Source organism: Arvicola amphibius, chromosome 9 (assembly GCF_903992535.2).
Source record: "Arvicola amphibius chromosome 9, mArvAmp1.2, whole genome shotgun sequence".
Taxonomy (NCBI): Eukaryota; Metazoa; Chordata; class Mammalia; order Rodentia; family Cricetidae; genus Arvicola; species Arvicola amphibius.
The window spans coordinates 101,480,144-101,499,777 of record NC_052055.2 but is presented as its reverse complement, the minus strand read 5'-3'; the positions used below and the strand labels follow the sequence as shown (position 1 = coordinate 101,499,777).

General features: G+C 44.4%; 1 protein-coding gene and 1 long non-coding RNA gene across 7 annotated transcripts in view; one reads left to right on the top strand and one right to left on the bottom strand.

Moving 5' to 3' along the window:
* The window catches only part of LOC119822430, a 35,974-nt gene that overhangs the window by 9,072 nt on the left and 7,268 nt on the right, over positions 1-19,634 (top strand). The window lies entirely within an intron of this gene.
* Positions 19,063-19,634, bottom strand: part of P4ha1 (prolyl 4-hydroxylase subunit alpha 1) — a 53,030-nt gene continuing 52,458 nt past the window's right edge. For all 3 annotated transcript variants that reach the window (XM_038341732.2, XM_038341733.2, XM_038341731.2), the window contains one exon: positions 19,063-19,435. In XM_038341732.2, the coding sequence (XP_038197660.1) occupies positions 19,365-19,435 (71 nt within the window). In that variant the 3' untranslated portion in view covers positions 19,063-19,364. The remainder of the gene's footprint in view (positions 19,436-19,634) is intronic.

The window sequence follows — 19,634 nt, the reverse complement described above, 5'->3', positions numbered from 1 at the left end:
GTTATGGAGTAGCAATGAAATAATTCTATGGTTGGGGGTCACCACAACATGAGGAGCTGTATTAAAAGGTCGCTGCTTTAGGAAGGTGGAGAGCCACTGATGTCCACACTGTAAGTAGCTTATTTGTGAGACTCGTGTCTAGCTTTTAAGTATTTTATTTGCGGTTACCAGGAGGTTACATACAATATGCTCATGCCACACTGGAGAGGTGGCTCAGCAGCCTAGAGTGCTTACTGCTCTTGCAGAGGACCAACGTTAGATCCCGGTACCCACACTGGGCTCCCAACCCTCTGTAACTCCAGTTTCAGGGAATCGGATACCTTCTTCTGGATCCTGCAGGCACATATGCTCAGGTACACATAGACATACAGGGGTACACACACACACACACACACACACACACACACACACACACACGCAAAGGTACTGAAGTTATAACCCAGCTCTGTCTCCGTTTAACAATGTCACAAATTGCATCTTTATCTGGTTTATGCCTAGAAACAGATTTATAATGATTTTCAGGCATTTGTCTTCAAGTTTTTTTTTAAAAAAAAATACAAATCAAAATTAGAATATTTTCTATGTGTCCTTCCTTCCCATCCCTCTGAGTGACTCTCTAGAATTCAGCTTATGGAGTGCCTGCAAAGTTCCCCATGGGTCAGGTCAAGATGGAATGTGCTCCTTCAGCTTTTATTTTTCTACGAAAGCGTCTTTTCCCTCAGTTTTGAAGGCTACTTTTGCCAGCCATAGAATTCTCTGCTATAGAATCTTTCTCCTTTCCACACGTGAAACACACTGCTCCTGTCCTCTGCTGAAGCCTTTTGCTGAGACATGGGATAATCTTATCTAGGCTGAGCCCTGCTGGGCTGTTCCACGAACCCTGCACAACCCTGATGCCAACTGCTTGGCACTGGGAACTCCTCCTGTGTCCACGGATCTGGTCCCATCACCAGTGCTTGGAGACATGCCCCACTGCCATCCGACTTCACTTATAAAACTTAAAATTCAAAGGTAACAGCTTTAAGAACATGAGGATAGCTGGGTGGTAGAGGCACAGGCCTTTAATCCCAGAAGCAGAGGCAGAGGCAGAGGCAGAGGCAGGAGGTCTCTGTGAGTTCAAGGACAGCCTGGGTCTATAGGGTCAGTTCCAGGACTGTCAGGGATACACACAGAAACCCTGTCTCAAAAACAAAAATAAAAGCAAACAAACAAACAAACAAAAAGCAAGAAGAAAACCACAAAGTTAGTGGTCCATCTTAATTAACTTACAGGGCACACACAACAGATAGGGGACAAAAGTTCTTGCATTCAGGATAGCCTGGTTAGAAATGGACAGTGAGCTCTACACAGTACAAGCATTCTCTGCCTGCTGGCACCGAGAAATCAGCTTATTTTTCTTTAGCATAGGATTTATGTGTGTTTATGACCAGTGTTCCATAAGCAGAAAAACCCAGCTGCTTGAGTTTGATTTATGAGCCCATCTCCACATCTCACATAGCAGAGCTGCCATCCAAACGCTTGTCATTTGCTCTAACCTCCAGTTGTAAATTTACAAACAGAATTATGTAGGAAAATAACTACGTTTACAACTTCAGATTTTACAACGGAAAGTGAACATTAAAACTGGAAACCTGGAAAACATTGGCATTTTGTTATATAAGACTTGAAAAATGTCAAAAGTGCCCAGGGCTCAGTGCTTAGTGGCTCATTTTATTCCCCACGACTCAGACACCCAAATCTACAGACTGAATGGCCCACAACCCTTTCACAGGGCTCGAGAGACTGCTGGAAGGTTTGGGTTGCTTGATTACTTATTTAGAGATAGGCTCATATGTAGCCCAGACTGATTTTGAACTCCCGATTGCCCCTTCCCCCACCCTCAGCCTGCCCCTTGGGTGCAGAGTCTGCAGGCAGCTGTCAATCACATACACACGACACAGAGACACGCCCACACTGCCCTGTTAAAACTTGCCCTCTATCTGGGTCTTTTCATCTAACTTTGAAAACCCCTCCGCTACTATGTTCCCTCCCTGCTTTCTCAGTAGACCCTGGAAGAGGGACTGAGGATTTGTATTGAAGTTTGGCGCTAAGGGTAGTTGGTTCCCTGTAAGAGGGACGTAATCAGGGAATGACCAAACCTAAAGGTTTCCTGGAAGCTGAGTCACTCGAGGGACTCCGTACCAGATTTATCAAGCAGGTGGACGACAACGCTGGCATGGAATGCCAGGGAGGTTCTCTCAGGCCTGGCGTCTTGCTTGGTTCTTAGCATCTGAGGCTTTCTTTCCTCTTGGAATGAGACGCTGCACTCCCAAACGGAGCCAAGTGGCTCCCTTGTCTTTTAGTGCAACTGCTTTTCCCCTAATGCGTCTAAGGCAAGGAGTGGGTTTGATTGCTTTGACCACGGATGGAACGCTGGTCTTCAGGTTTGGAGGCAAGCACCTTTACTGGTGGAACTTTCTTAGCGGCCCTTGCTTGCTCATACACAGGTGTTACACAGGACACAGCTCAGCAGCCTCAAAGTTTTATTCACAGACCCAGAGATACTACCATTTCCTCGGCACCTCCATCGGATGCCTTGGGGTTCTATGATTCTCCACTCTTTCCCAACTACAGCCCAAATGTACACCATCTTTGCCCCTAGATTTAAGTGTGTTCTCAACTGACTTTTTAAAAAAAGTCCAAATAATGATATTGTCCAGAAAAAAATTATGGTTGAATGATAAAAATTATAAAAGAAAGAAAAGGACACAACTACTCCTAGGAATAGTGGAGGAGAAAGTTTATTGTAGGCGTGTGGAAAGCATAGTCAGAGACAGGGACATCTGGCAGAGTCCAGTGGACAAGACCAGGCTGAGCTGGGCCACGTGGGAGGAAGGAGCGGGAGGGAGAGAGGGGAACCGGGTCCAGCAGGCTTTCAAAGAGCCTCATTAAACAGTGGTGTTATTTGAATGACAAAGCTGAGTGGTAAAACCTTGTTCACAGAAACATTTTGGCAACTTCTTTTTCTTACTCTCTTATCCTAATGCCTTAGACCTAAGCATTTACATTAAGCCTCATATTCGGATGTAAATAGGAAAACCGACAACAGTATATGTCTGTCCCATCTTTCCACTTGAGATCACAAGTTTTCGACGCCGTGGTGGTGGTGGGGTTATATAACTCTAGATCTACAAATAACAGGAAGAGGAAAAGTGTTACCCGTAATGACATTTTCCTGTCACTGTGGGCACATGCAGCGTGCTGGCTGCTGGCTTTGGACATGACTATCTCGCTCACAACTGAGTTGGCGGCTTCAGAAAGGCCAATGGAAGGTGCTCTTGTCTTCCATCGAGTATGGGTAGTTACCTGAGAAGCCCAAAAGGTTATTATTTTGAAATACCACCTCCATGCTCCCCCACCCTTTACCCCAGGGTTTCTCTGTGTAGCCCTGGCTGCTCTGGAACTCACTACGTAGACCAGGCTGGCCTCAAACTTCTAGAGATGAGCCTGCCTCAGCCTCCTGAGTGCCGGGATTAAAGACGTGCGCCTCCACAGCCTGGCTTTGTCTTGAACTCTTGAAGGAAAACTTTCAAATGCGTTCGAGGATCGGTGATGAGGATTGGTTTGTCCGAGCCAGCGTTATGCTGTCTGCAGCCATAAGGTTCTGCACTCGACCAGTAGAGGGCACACTCATGAGAGCAGCTTCTCGAGCATTTCTTCCCGGGTGTGCTGCCTCTTGTGCGGTCTACTCACCCAGGAGGTGGCGACTTCTTCAGCTGCAGCTGTGTGAGCTAGAGAGAGCTGGTTTCTGGGCTAGGGAGTGATGGGTGAGAGCACATAGAACACATATGTGATATAATGTATGTGCGTATGTGTGAGTGTGAGAGAAGGTGTGCGTGAGAACATGGGTGTATGGGTGTGTCTGAATAAGAATGGTCGCCGTAGGCTTGTATATTTGAATGTTTTGTCATCAGGGAGTTGAACCGTTTGAAAGGATTAGAAGGCTTACGAGGTTTGACCTTGTTGGAGGAAGTGTGTCACTGGGGGTGGGTTTTGAGGTTTCAGAAGCCCATGCCAGGCTACGTGTATGTGTCTGTCTGTGTGTCTGTCTGTCATGTCCTTCTCTCTTTCCGCCCGCTGCCTGTGGCTCAGAATACAAAGCACTCAGCTACTTCTCCTGCATGCCACCATGCTCCCCACCGCTGAAACCAGAGCAAGTCCCCACTTAAATGTTTCCTTTTGTAAGAGTGGCCTTAGTCATGCTGACTCTCAGTGATAGGATGGCAAACAAGACGGTAGGCATGTGTCTTTGTGTGCATGAGCACGTGTGTGTGGAAGGCAGGGGATGACCACGCTGTCCTTCCTCAGGTGCCAGCTACCTTATTTATATACATACATATACACATACATACATACATACTTACATACATACTTACATGTATACATACATACATACATACATACATACATACTTACTTACTTACAGGATCTCACTGTGTTATCCTAACCCCCATGGGACTCACTGTGTAGACCAGGCTGGGGAACTCACCGAGACCCACCTGCCTCATGTTAAATTGATTTCTGGAGGGTAAGATGAATCTTTAACCCTGGGCTCAAGGTCCCAACCCCACCATAGTTTCCCAGAGCCAAGTGGGCCACACATATGTCCATACATTGTATTCGTGATCTCTCTGTACTCGGGACACTGGACCGCAGCCACTACTGTTGCTCCGTGCGCCTGCTCTGCTGGAAGGCTGTGAAAACGGAGGACAAAATGGCCGTGGGAACCCAGAGGACCCACTTTAGGTCAACACGGACAGAGAGATGGACGTACTAGGGTCCTAGCAGGAAACCGTGAACGCGGAAGGAGCACAGTGTCCTCTGCCGGAGTTTGTGTCCCTCCTGTCCCATCTTCTTTCCGTGTCACCCCATCCACAGCGCCTAAGGCCTCCTGCATTCTACCCATGACTTCTAAGCTCAGCTATCCACATGGTCTCGAATCACTTTCTGGAAAGGTTGCCTGTGTCTGGTCAACTCCGACCCATTCTTTGTGGCTCTGTCAAACTCTGTGTGTGTGTGTGTGTGTGTGTGTGTGTGTGTGTGTGTAGTTTAATAATAATGGCCATCACTCACTGAACATCGAATCTGTACATGGCCTGGTACTAAAAATGTTCTGTCTGTACTTCCGGTGTCTTTCTCCCAGATGGGTGAGGTAGATGTTGTCCCCATTGTTTGTGGGAAACACAGTGAGGCATCCAGACAGGCTGAGGGATTTGAGGTCAGCTGAGGCCTGGTCCTCACACTGCAGAGCGCTGTCCTCACACCCTCCTGTGCCAAGGTCCACTCCTGGGACCAGGTGGCAGCCTCTGGACCCTGGAGCAGAGGCTCATAATGACACCAGGCAGATAGGGTACAAATCTCCCGGTCCTCTGCCCTGGGTGCGCGAGAACTCTGAGGAGTGTTTTTAGGGTGCATCCAAAGACTCCCTGCCGGGTCCTTCAGTAGCAGCTTGCCCTTTTGGCTTTTTTTTCTCTCTTAGGTACCTCACGAAGAACCTTCTGGTACACCCCCACCCCACTCTACCTCTGCCTTAGGAACTGCTGTTGTAGGAAATTTGAAAATGAGACCCCACCCTATCCCACCTTCTAGTGTTCATTATTTCTAGTGCTCATTATTTCACTCAGACCTCCCCTGTAAGGCAGAATGTTACCTTCTCAATCTTGTCACCCCAGCTCCCTGCACAACAGGATTCAGTATCCCCGCCCCCCTCCGGCCCCGGGGATGAAGACCGAAGAAACACATTTCACCTGATTGGGGGACTTGGTTCTTTATTTTCTTTAACCTGAGCGCTTTGTGCCAACGAGCACTAGAAATGGTGTGGGTGAAATTCGGGACTGACTGGGCAGGCCAGGTGGGGACTGCAGGAGGTCTGCGTCTTTGGAGAGACTGTCAGTCACACGTCGGATGGAGCATCTGAAGAAAAGCTAGGACCTGGCCCGTGTTTGCCAAGGGCTTAAGAGAGGCGACTGAAAACAGCCTCTTCCTGGCCCTGGTAAGGGACTAAGCAGGCAACGGACTACGGTAGGAGGAAAAGAGTATTTGATGTCTGTTTTTAAAGTCAGCTATCTAGAGGTCCCAGCAAGGGTGAATGAGCTTAAAGGCGACCCCTGCAGTAACGCTCTCCTTACACAGCAGGTTTCCACAGGCGTACCCCACCTCACTGCAGGGGGCTGATTTTAACCATCAGAGAGCTGACCTTAGGCAGACCATAGGCGTCCTTCCAGCTACGGTCCCACCCGTCTGTGATGTTCCCCCACCCCACCCCACCCCCATCTGTGGTGTCCCCCCCCATCCGCTTCATTTCTGCTCAGCTTAGCCTATGAACTGCCATCAGAGCATCAGTGTGTCTGTCAGTCTGTCTCCACTCGAAGACACAGACATATTCTCACACGCAGGCAGGCAGAGAGCACTCTCCCTACTCAGCACACTTCATTCTTCCCTCAAGTCGAAATCGATTTCCTCACCTTTCCGTTGTTTCTTTTACAGCCGGCTCCTCTGAGCTAACTTCCTTCCCACTGAGCCCCCGAAGTTCCTTTACTACTTTCCAATTCCCATGGACTGTCTGTATTCTGACTCTCAGGCACTTAAGCAGCCAGCCTTCCAGCCTCCCTTCCTCCCTGGACCTCTCCCAGCATGGCCAACCCCCCCCCCCCCCCCCCCCCCCCCCCGCGCCAAAAAAAAAAAAAAAAAAAGCCAAACTAGGCATTATCTTTCTGTTCTGAACAACCTAAAACGTTTTTTTAAAATTACAACAGTTTGGCCAATGATTCTAGCTAGCTGTTTAATGTTAAATTAACCCATTTCTATTGATCTGTGTATCAGGGAGGCTGTCGCTTACTGGTAAGGGTCTGGTGTCTGTTTCCTTTGGCAACCACAAACTACATGGCCTCTCTGTGACTCTGCCTACTCTCTCTATATATATCTCTATTTGGATTTCCCACCTGGCTTTACTCTGCTAAGCCATTGGCCAAAACAGCTTTATTCATCAACCAATAAAGCAACACACATACAGAAGGACAGCCCACATCCATATAAATGACAGAACTGGGAAACCGGAAAACAAGGGACTGGTTTTCTGGCCCCATTTGCTTCAGACATTTTAATTTCCCAGTCATCGGTGCATAGTTTATTCAAACATTCATCTGTTTATGTGTGGAGGCAGAGGAAAACTTGTTGGAGGCAGTTCTTTCTTCCCACCATGTGGTTCCCTGGGATTGAATTTAGGTTGTCAGGATTGGAGGCAAGCCCCTCCACCGGCTGAGTGATCTAGCTGGCCCACAGCTGGGGATTTGGGTGCTTGTTATTGCATGGAGCATTGTGAGGCTTGAGTAGGACATTCGTGGAGGAATGCTCAAATTTTAGCTCTCGGGGAGGACAGCAGATACCCTAGGGTGAGTTTAGGGCCATTCAGAGATTTTTTTTTTGGTTCTTCCCTGTCACCATCTTTTTCTTAAATTGATTTTTATTGAGCTCTATATTTTTCTCTGCTCCCCTCCCTGCCTCGCCCCTCCCCTTCAACCCTCTCCCAAAGTCCCCATGCTCCCAATTTACTCAGGAGATCTTGTCTTTTTCTACTTTCTACTTCCCATGTAGATTAGATCTGGGTAAGTCTCTCTTAGTGTCCTCATTGTTGTCTAAGTTCTCTGGGGATTGTGGTTTGTAGGCTGGTTTTCTTTGCTTTAAGTTTAAAAACCACCTATGAGTGAGTACATGTGATAATTGTCTTTCTGGGTCTGGGTTACCTCACTCGATATGATGTTTTCTAGCTCCATCCATTTTCCTGCAAAATTCAAGCTGTTGTTATTTTTTCTGCTGTGTAGTACTCCATTGTGTAAATCTACCACATTTTCCTTATCCATTCTTTGGTCAAGGGGCATTTGGGTTGTTTCCAGGTTCTGGCTATGACAAACAAACCTGCTATGAACATTAGTTGAGCGCATGTCCTTGTGGCACGATTGAGCATCCTTTGGATATATACCCAAAAGTGGTATTACTGGGTCTTGAGGAAGTTTGTTTCCTAATTTTCTGAGAAATCACCACACTGACATCCAAAGGGGCTGTACCAGCTTGTATTCCCACCATCAATGCAAAAGTGTTCCCTTTTCCCCACATCCACTCCAGTATAAATTGTCATCAGTGTTTTTGATCTTGGTCATTCTAACAGGTGTAAGATGGAACCTCAGAGTTGTTTTGATTTGCATTTCTCTGATGACTAAGGATGTTGAACATTTCCTTAAGTGTTTTTCAGCCATTTTAAATTCCTCTGTTGAGAGATATCTGTTTAGGTCTGTACCCCATTTTTTTATTGGATTATTTGTTCTTTTGATGATCAATTTCTTGAGTTCTTTGTATATTTTGGAGACCAGCCCTCTGTCTGTTGTGGGGTTGGTGAAAATCTTTCCCCATTCTGTAGGCTGCTGTTTTGTCTTGTTGACTGTGTCCTTTGCTTTACAGAAGTTTCTCAGTTTCAGAAGGTCCCATTTATTAATTGTTTCTCTCAGTATCTGCGTTGCTGGGGTTATATTTAGGAGGTAGTCTCCTGTGCCAATGTGTTCAAGTGTACTTCCCACTTTCTCTTCTATAAGGTTCAGTGTGGCTGACTTTATGTTGAGGTCTTTGATCCATTTGGACTTGAGTTTTGTGCATGGTGATAGATATGGGTCTGCTTTCATTCTTCTACATGTTGATATCCAGTTATGCCAGCACCATTTGTTAAATATGCTTTCTTTTTTCCATTTTTTTTTTTACTTTTTTGTCCAAAATCAGGTGTTCGAAGATGTGTGGATTGATATTCGGGTCTTCTATTTGGTTCCATTGGTTCTCCTATCTGTTCTTATGCCAGTACCAGGCTGTTTTCAGTACTGTAGCTCTGTAGTAGAGTTTGAAGTCAGGGATTGTGACCAGAAGTTCTTTTATTGTACAGGATTGTTTGGCTATCCTGGGTTTTTTGCTTTTCTATATGAAGTTGAGTACCATTCTTTCAAGAATTTTGCTAGGATTTTTTTTTTTTTTGGTTTTTCGAGACAGGGTTTCTCTGTAGCTTTGGAGCCTGTCCTGGAGCTAGCTCTTGTAGACCAGGCTGGTCTCGAACTCACAGAGATCCGCCTGCCTCTGCCTCCCGAGTGCTGGGATTAAAGGCGTGTGCCACTGCCGCCCGGCTTTGCTAGGATTTTGATGGTCATTGCATTGAATCTGTAGATTGCTTTTGCTAAGATTGCCATTTTTACTATGTTAATTCTGCCTACCCAAGAGCATGGGAGATCTTTCCACTTTCTGGTGTCTTCTTCCATTTCTTTCTTCAAAGATTTAAAGTTCTTGTCATACAAGTCTTCCATTTGTTTGGTTGGAGTTACTCTGAGATATTTTATGGTGTTTGTGGCTATTGTGAAGGGTGATGTTTCTCTGATTTCTTCCCCAGCCCATTTATCATCTGTGTACAGGAGAGCTACTGATTGTTTTTTGGTTTTTGTTTTTTTTTTTGTTTTTTTTTTTTTTTTTTTTTTTTTTTGGTTTTTCGTTTTTTTTTTTTTTTAAAGTTAATCTTGTATCCTGCTACATTGCTGAAAGTGTTTATGAGTTGTAGAAGTTCCTTGGTACAATTTTTGGCATCTCTTATGTAAACTATCATATCAGCAAATAGTGAGAGTTTAACTTCTTTTCCGATTTGTATCCCCTTGATCTCCCTTTGGTGTCTTATTGCTCTAGCTAGGACCTCAAGAACTATACTGAATAGATATGGAGAGAGTGGACAACCTTGTCTTGTTCCTAATTTCAGTGGAATCGCTGGGAGTTTCTCTCCATTTAGTTTGATGTTGGCTGTTGGCTTGCTGTATATTGCCTTTATTATACTTAACATTTTATGTCCCCTTTCTTAACACTTTTTAATCTTGATACTTTGATTATCTACTTTGAAGGTGTCGTTATGTGATGTGGGATTCCCCTCTGTATGCTATGAATATATTTTATTACTATTGGTTAATAAAGAAGCTGCAGGGCAGAATATAGCAAGGTGGAAAATTCCAACAGAGGTAGAGGAGGAGGAAAGAAGGCAGAGTCATGCAGACACCTTTTGGCAGTCCAAGAATCAAGAGAATCATGAGCCTCATGGTAAAACATAAAATAGTAGAAATGGGACAATTTAGGACAGGTGGCAGTGGCGCACGCCTTTAATCCCTGCACTTGAGAGGCAGAGGCAGAGGGATCTCTGTGAGGTTGAGGTCAGCCTGGTCTACAAAGTGAGTTCCAGGACACCCAGGGCTGTTACATGAAGAAACTGTCTTGAAATACAGAGAGAGAGAGAGAGAGAGAGAGAGAGAGAGAGAGAGAGAGAGAGAGAGAGAGAGAGAGAGAGAGAAGCTAATTTAAGATGTAAGAGTTAATAAAAATTCTGAACTAGTAGGCCAAAGAGTATGTAACTAATATTAAGCCTCAGAATGGTTATTTTTTCAGTGGCTGCAGGAGCTAGTGAGCATGACCCAGAGAATAGAGAGAAACAGGGTCCAGGGGACCAGTGGAATAGAGATTATTTGTAGCTACAGTTATGTGTGTGTGGTATAGGTGCACAGAATGTGCACATATGTGCACACGTGTGTGAAGGTCAGAGTCAGCTGTCTTGCTGTAACATCCCTTTACCTTCTGAGTCAGTCAGTCACCCAACCTGACAGGACCAATTTGGGAAGACTATCTGGCCAGCAAGCTCTTGTCCTTGCCTCTTTAGCACAGGGACCACAGGTGGGTGCTGTCCCCCTCGCTGATGTGTGTGAAGGGTTCTGAACCCAGGTCTTCAAGCTTGTGCAGCAAGCATTTGCCCCATGGAGCGCTCTCCCCAGACAGTACAATTACTTTTATATGGCATGTAGCTCAATTTCTTCTATATATATCCAGTCATGTGATTATGCAAATAAGAGAAATTAATTTCCCTTTAGTTATTATTACTTTTCTTGGCTAAGACTGCTAACTTGTAACATTTTAAGAAAAAAATAATTAACAATAATAATAAGTTGAAAAATGCCAAGTAGCTGGGGAGATAAATCAGCGGTTGCAAGCACTTGCTACTCTTCAAGAGGACCAGAGTTCAGTTCTTGGTACCACACTGGGCTGCTCACAATCACCTGTAACTCCAGCTCCAGAGGATCTGATGCCCTCTTCTGGCCATCTTAGGCACTGCACTAAAATTCACAAATCTCACCCCACCCCTAAAAAAAAAAATACAGAGACACAATTAAAAGAAAAGAATGTTTAATTGAAAATGTTTTTAGAATGATTAGGTCTTAGACTGGGGTTGTGGCTTAATTGGTAGAGTGGCCTGCGCTAGACACAGGCAGCACAAAACCAGGCATAGTGGCAAACATCTGAAATCGCAGCACTTGGGACGTAGTGGCCAGAGGATCACAAATTGAAGGGCATTCTCCACAACATAACAAGTTCAAAGACAGCCTGGGATGCATAAGAACCTGCCTCAGAACATAGAACAGAACAAAAACCCATGATTAGGTTGTAAAACCTATGAACATGTTGAGTTTGGGCACTGCCTAGCAAGTAAAATGTCCAACCTGCCACTACTGCCATTTGGTATTTATGATCCTAAGACAATGTCACAAACTGGCTATAAGAGACCTGGAAGATCGAGATGCCACCTCTTTGAGGCTTTCCAAAAGATCAGAGGCTGTGTACAAATCATTGCCTGGAGGGGCGTCTATGGGGTGAGATCTAGGCCAATTCCTACGGTCTGTTGGGAAGAGAAGTGGAGAGTGCAGAGTGAGCCCGTGGAATTACACTCCTGTATCACCCCGTCTGATACTCGTGATCTCCTCCGGAATCATTTGTGATGACTGGGATGTGGCTGAGGGTCTATTTGACATGTTTGAGGCCCTGGATTTAACCCCCAGTTCCAGAAAAAAACCAAGCCAAACTCCAGAAGCATTCAAACCAGGAGGGCTGACATGAGCCCCGGCCCAGTGCCTGGCAATTAAGTAGAATATTTCAAAATGAGCGTCATGGCCTCCCGTGATCCTTGCCAGGAGCTTAGAGCAGGTTCCAGTTCCACACATTTGATCAGGGAGGCCCCGTTCCCACGGGGCAGTGTGCAGGACTGTAATCCCATGCTTGGGAGATAAAGACAGGATCAGGAATTCAAGAACCTCCTCCACCACAAAGCAAATTCAAGGCCAGCCTTGGGCAACTTGAGTTTAGCTTGTAAAACTTTAGTTTGGTCATCTTTGATACAAGCCTATGAGGATCTAAAGTTGTTCCCCCCCTCCTCCCGGGATAAAAATGTTAGATACCTTTTTACCTAACAAAAACATCTGTTTGATAGGGATTTTATTAACAAATATTTATATTTAAAATATTTAATATTTTAACCATCATTACAGAGTCATGGACCAAACCAATACTTCTTTCTTTCTTTTTTTCTTCCTTTCTTTCTTCCTTTCTTTCTTCCTTTCTTTCTCTCTCTCTCTCTCTCTCTCTCTCTCTCTCTCTCTCTCTCTCTCTCTCTCTCTTCTCTCTCTCTCTTTCTTTTTTCTTTCTTTTTTTTAAGGCAGGGTCTCACTAGGTAACTCACCAGTTGGTCTGGAACTCACTACGTAAACCAGGCTGGCCTTAAACTCACAGAGATCCACCTGTCTCTGCCTCCAGTGCTGGGATTAAAGGCGTGCCTGGCTGTTTCTGGCATTTTTAAGTCTTGACCTGTCTAGCTGTTTGCTAATGTTTTTGAATGTTTTACTGGCTTGATGTGGTAATTCACACCTGTGATCCAGACATGCACACACACGCACACACACGCACACACACACCCCAAACCTTACTGAGTAGTTCCATAGAAATGCACGTATTCAGAATACACTATAAAATGTGTCTGACGGATATAGATTCCTCAGTACTACCGCCAGGACACAGGGCATTTTCTCACCTCAAAATGGCCCTTTCTTATCTGCGCTCCCTGCTCTATTTCTCAGCAGTCATATTGCACACAGCTCTCATTTGCAATCTGCAAATTTTACTTGGAAGTACACTTTTGAGGCCTTCCCACATCGTCTTTAGAAGTTCAGTTTGTCGTTCATTTCTGCATGTAGAGTTGGTGTAATGCCTGCGGCCTAAGTTCTGCAGGAGAGTCCTGTAGATTCTCTGGGATGCTTCACAAGCATGCTCATGCCACCGCTGGGGAAAGCTGCTGCTTTTCTGGTGTGAGCCTCTCTTCTTCCTGTCTGGCGCAATACTAAATAACCCTGAGGAGAGTGGACACTTGGCCTTACTGCAAGCAACATCCAATGTTTTACTGGAAAGTAAGGCAGAGCAAGCTTTCTGAAAAGCCACCAGTCATTTCAGGACATTTGCATTTTATTTGAGGCAGGCTCTGTCCAGTCTGAAACTTGCTAAGGAGCACAGGCTGACCTTGATCCTGGGGCAAGCTCTACCTGTGCCAAGGATCACAGACACTTAAAAAAAACCATCAGCAGTACTGAGATTTGTTATATGCATCCTCTGCATCTTTTGAAATAACCATATTTCTTTTCTCCTCCTTTAACATGCTAATATAATGAATTACTCAGGTAGAATTTGGATCTTTAATCCAGTCTTAGAGGTTTTTGAGATGGACATGACTTTGCATTTTTTATTGCATTTACTTCTGTGTATGTGTGTGCGCACACGCACACCACAGCCTGCATATGAAGTCACAGTACAACTTGTGGGAGTCAGTTCTTTCCCACCCTCTGAACTCCTGGGACTGAACTCTGGTGGTCAGGCTTAGCAGCAAGTTCCTTCACCCACAGAGCCGTCTCGCTGGCCCCAGCTTTGTGATTTAATTGTTGAAGTGAACTTGTTGGTGTACTGTTAAGCACATTTCAGTAAGCTTTGTTTTTCACTTAAGCATTAATTTCCCCCTTATTTTTTGTTAGATGCAAGAGTATTTTGTATCTATGTTCCTGGGAGATACGGATCGTTTCTTCCTTATAATCTTAGTCTGGTTGGAGATCAGGGACATTTTTTCTTTTGTGTGTGTGTGTGTGTGTGTGTGTGTGTGTGTGAGTCTGAGACAGGGTTTCTCTATAGCCCTGGCTGTCCTGTAACTTGTTCTATAGACCAGGCTGGCCTCTAGCTCACAGAGATCCGTCTGCCTCTGCCTCCCCGAGTACTGGGATTCAAGTCATGCGCCACCACCGCTCGACCAATGTTTCTTAGAGTTGGAAATCATGCATTTTCTGAAGCCATTTGTGGAGGGTATTCCTTAACATGGCAGGGATTGGAGATGTCATCAAGAACTCTGCATTGCTTTTTGGTTAAAAAAAAAATCAAGTCCTTAATTTCTTTACTCAATAATGGGGCTATTCAGAATTTTCTTGAGATTTTGATGATTTGTTACCTGCACAATCTGTCCGAACAGTCCCGAAGAGGTTATTAATCCACCATTAACCCCTTCAAGCTCTGTAGGATCTGTAGTTTTGCCCCAGTCACGCCTGATGCTGGCAGTTTGCTTGTGTTAGCTCAGCTGCAGACTCACCATTTCTATCAGTGTGGGTTTGGGCTTCTTCAAACTTCTCAATAGTTGGCCAAACTTACGTTTCATTTATTTCTGATGCCTTGCTAGCTTTTTAGAAACAGCTTTGAGATACATATTTCATACCATCCAGCTCACTAACCTGGGGTGTGTGTTTTATAGTCCTTAAACGCTTTGGTTCTCGCTCAGCGGCTTAGCCACCGGGTTGCAGTCATCACAACTTAGAACATTTTCACTCAATAGTTACTGGTTTTTGAGACAGGTTCTTTCGTGTTCCAGGCTAGCCTCGAACTCACAATGTAAAAGAAAACCTTGAATTTCTGATCCTCCAAGCTCCCCCACCCCTGGTTTGCACAACTTAGAAATGTTTCCACGACCAGCTGAGGAAAACGTAATCCCTTAGCTATTGGGCCTATACTCCTCCCAATCCCTGTTTTTTCTATGTATAGATTTGCTTGGTCTGGACATTTCAAACCTATGGATTCATATACAGATTCTTGGTGATTACAACTTTTCTTATCTATACTGTACAATAAAATTCCACTGTATGTTCTAGCTAGTTTTGTAGGGTGGAAAATGACTTCTTTCTCTAACAATGTTCTCCTAAGGTTTTCCTGTTCCGCTGGCTTTGGGTGTCTTCTGTACTTTAACAGGCTACTACAGACAGATTTAATTCACCAGCAGTAGCTGAACATGATGGTACAGGCCCACAATCAGCCCCAGGGCCAGGGGGCATCATGAGTGTGAAGCTGGCCTGAAATGCACACAGAAAACATTCTTTGGTGGTGCACACCTTTAATCCCAGCACTAGGGAGGCAGAGGCAGGAAGATGTTCAAGTTCAAGGCCAGCCTGGTCTATAAAGTGAGTTCTAGGACAGGACTATACAGAGAAACTATCTGTATATCTAGAATAAAAAAAATCATTAAAATAAAATAATCACAAACACTAAACGACACAATTCTTTGTGGATACTGATATACCCCACAGATTTGGTGGCATAGTCAGTTTTTGGTATTTACTCCACACCTCTATTCTAGAGGTCACAGCTTGTCTTCTGGGAGACTCCTTAGAAAAAGGATTTGACAACATGTCAGATTTCCAGTGTGTTGACAGATTTGTCTGTGCTGAGTGGAGATAGATCTTTTGTGTGTTTATGCACTTCCATGTATGTCATAGAGCAGGTGCCTAGGTGTGCGCATGTGGAGGCCAGAAACTGGTACTGAGCGTATTCCGAGATGGCTGTTAAGTCAGGGACCTGGAACTCAGCAATTCAGACTGCTGGATTGTTCTGGGGATTCCATCTCCATCTCACAAGAGGGCTATCATGCCCACCTGACATTGATGTGGATTCTGGGGTTCCAAACTCCAGTCTTGAGCCATCACCCCTGCCGGTGCTAAGAATATTCTTGTTCTACGCAAGTATTGCTGCCAAGGCCTTATGATCTAATTTCCTCTAAGTCACTTATTCAACCAGTTTTCGTTATCTTTAAGATATGGTGAATTTACAAGTGTATTCATGGCCATTCTGAGTCTGTTCTTAGATATGCAGTATCTGTTTCTAAATTGTAGCGTTAAGCAGTTTTTTTCCCCCCAAACTCTTGAATTTGAAGCAGTCTCTCACTATGTAGACAGGGCTGGCTTCAAAGTCTGTATCTGTCTCTCCGTTGAGTGTTGTAACTAAAGGTGTGTAGCACCATGCCTGGCTTACTTTTTTTTTTTTTTTTTTCTTTAAAAGCTGTTCTCATCCCTTAGTCTTGCTTTGGGATTCTCTGCTAATTTTCAATGTTTGTCAATTCTCTTGAGCTCTATGATTCCAGATGAATTTTTAAACCTGTTTTTACCTTTGCTCATCGTTCAGTTGCAGATAGATACTCAAAGGGGTTGCTTCCACCTTTGGCCACCGCGAATGCTGCTGCTAGAAACAGAAGCTCGGGTGTACAGATGCCCTTGCTTTCAATTTGGAGGGCTTAGAACTGGAACATAACTGTTAAGCTGTCAAACATTTAAAATGTGATACTGCTTACCCAGGACCGTGGGCACGCTCAACCACTGAACGACAACTCTGGCACGTTTACCTTTAGGAGTGTTTTTAGGGGCTGGAGACACGGCTTGGCTCACAGGTTTCCAAACATTTTTTGGACCAGAGTTCAACTCCAGCACCTACATGATGGTTACCAAACAACCATAACTGGTTCTAGGGGGTCCGATGGCTTTGCCTGGTCTCCGAGGGCACCAAGTTCACATGTTGTACACATGCATACGTGGAGGCAAAACACTCATGGATACAAAATAAGTCTAAAATCAAAGAGTATATTTAGATCGCATTAAGTGTATATTGCTGGCAAAACACCCAATAAATACTAAGTCCCAAGCATCTTCTCACCACCCAGGCAACCACGTACATCCCCGGCATTCGATTACTCTAGTATCACGAGTGGCCGAGAGCATCTGTGTGGCTTATTTCGCCAAGCTTCAACCATGTTGAGCGTGTGTTGAATTTCCTTTTTTGGCTTGAATATTTTCCTACTGTATATGCCACCTTTCCCCCACTCATCTATTTCTGTACTTAGGTTGCTTCCATTTTACGGTGACTACAAATGATCCTGTCATGAGCCCGGGTGTACACGTCAACTCTTTGCCTTCATTTCCTACCCAGAAACAGAAACTCCGCAGGTTCTGAAGAACTTTTACATAATAACAGTCTTCACACATCCTAGACATACTTTATTTTCCTGACAGGAATCCTGTTAACACGGCTGACTTCCTTAAAGGAACAGTGAGGCTGAGTGTTTCCCCACGTGTATACAGGCCATTCCTGGTTTCAACTACTCGCCCCCTTTCCTCATGAACCCTGTGGTTTTCTAGCTGGGGAGCAGCCACTGTCCCCAGTCACCAGAGACTGCACACTGCACTCCCGCCAAGGGCACCTTTCTAACCTCCAGATGTTCTCAGGGGAACATCAGGCAGGGGCAGGCCACACATAGCTTATAAAGTTCTTATAGAAGATGCAGGATTTCCTTTTAAATGTATATATTGTTATCGTCCTAACTTATCATCTGGTTGCTAACACTTCATGACAAACCTATTTTCTGGCCTTGAAATCCCTGTTTTACTTGTTGCTTCCATGTTACCCAGTGTGGGGTTGTAGTAGTGGAGTGGGACCCATGGGCTGACACGTGTTACTCTGTTTGAACTGTACCACCAGCCGAAAAAGTTGTTTTGCTTGTCTGTTTTTGAGGTAAGATCTCTCATGGAGCCCTGGCTGACCCAGAACTTACTATTTAGACCATGCTATTTTTGAACTTAGAGATCCTCCTGCCTTTTGCCTCCCAAGTGCTGGAACCAAAAATGTGGACCACCATACCCATCCTGTTTTTGTTTTCGAGACAAGGTTTCTCTGTAGCTTTGGAGCCTGTCCTGGAACTCACTGGGAAGATCAGGCTGGCCTCGAACTCACAGAGATCTGCCTAACTCTGCCTCCCGAGTGCTGGGATTAAAGACATGCGCCATCACCACCCGGCTCCATCCTGTTTTTAAAGCATCTAAAATCAGTTTAAAGTGATGAACTTATTTTTTTGCTAAAATCTTTGTGATGGAACAGTTCATTGTAATCCCTACTTTCCCAGAGAATTAAAAAGAAAGAACCAGAGCCCTGGGTGAAAAAAGAATTCCCTCATATACATCAAGACCACAACCAGGCTTTTGAATAAAAATGTATACGTACCACTATTTTAACAACTCATAATCAAAGCATGACTGTCTCTGAAGAAAGTACACTTTTTGTTAGTATCTCATAAGAGTCTGAAGTAGGCCAGGCAAGCTATACTCCAAAGAAACATGTTCTGATTGACTAAAAGTCTAACCACAAACACTAAACTGTAGCTCTATGTAGTAAAGGAGTAACATACCTGTGAGTAGTGTTATTTTACATGAAAAATACCACACAGAAACATTTTTTTAAAAAAGATTTAAGATCATAAATAGGTCACTGTTATAACACGTTTCAGAAAGAAAAAAACATTTTGGCTTTTTATAAAACAGATTTCTTTTTTAAAATCAACTCCCTCACTCGTCATTACAAGGACCTGGAACTCCCTGTCTCCTAAGGCACAGTATTTAGTCAGAATGCCAACACCACCACCTGCTGTAGGAGGAACACAGGCAGGATCCTGGCACTTGGAACAGAAGTCTCAGGACACCATCAGTCACTGAAGGAAAAGTCTAAGTCCGAGCACTGTAGTTGTAGGGCAGTTCTGCTGCGCAGAACTTTTTGAACTTTTTCAAACCAATTAAATTCACCACTGTTGAGGAGGGAGATTTGGTAAAAATACAGTTTCTTTAAATAATAAGAAATAGGAATGTGGACTAATAGATGGAGGCAAAGCCCTTAGGGCCCAGATTAGGGTCCTAGTTTATTACCAGTGCGTACACTCTGGGAAGGAAGAGCAGGCGGACAGGCTCCTGCATCCCATGCACAGCCCCGCTGGGCCCACCATCTACGCAGATGCGCTGAAATCTACAATTGGATGTTTTGTTTTTTTAATCTAACCAAAAAGCTCTTTTAAACAACAGAATTAAGATTCATCATTTTAAATGTCCTGTACCCTGTGATAATGAACTGTAAAATTTTACATAATGTGGTGACTGAGTGTTAATTAAAAAACAAAAAAACCCATACAATAAGTGATTGTCCACAGACAAAACACAGGACGAGGTTCATGACCGAGTCAACCATGGAGTGTTAGTCAGCTGTAAACGTCTGAAAGTTATCAGCGATTGTGCCGGGCGCATTGGAGGACAACAGGAGCGAGGAGAGCCGGTCTGTCATTCCAGTTCTGACAGGGTGCACGGTCTTCGGAATTCCTGTCCACGTTCATGCAGCCATTTGTTGGATACTGTGAGGAGAAAAAAAATGAGAATTTTCTTCTCATCTGAAAGCTCAACTAGAACAGTTTCAGCATGGGTTAAAAGCTTAAGATTAAAACCCAGATAAACTTGACAATGCTGGAAAAATCAGATTTCATGTATGTATCCCTGAGGAAAAATCAGATTTCATGTATGTATCCCTGAGGAAAAATCAGATTTCATGTATGT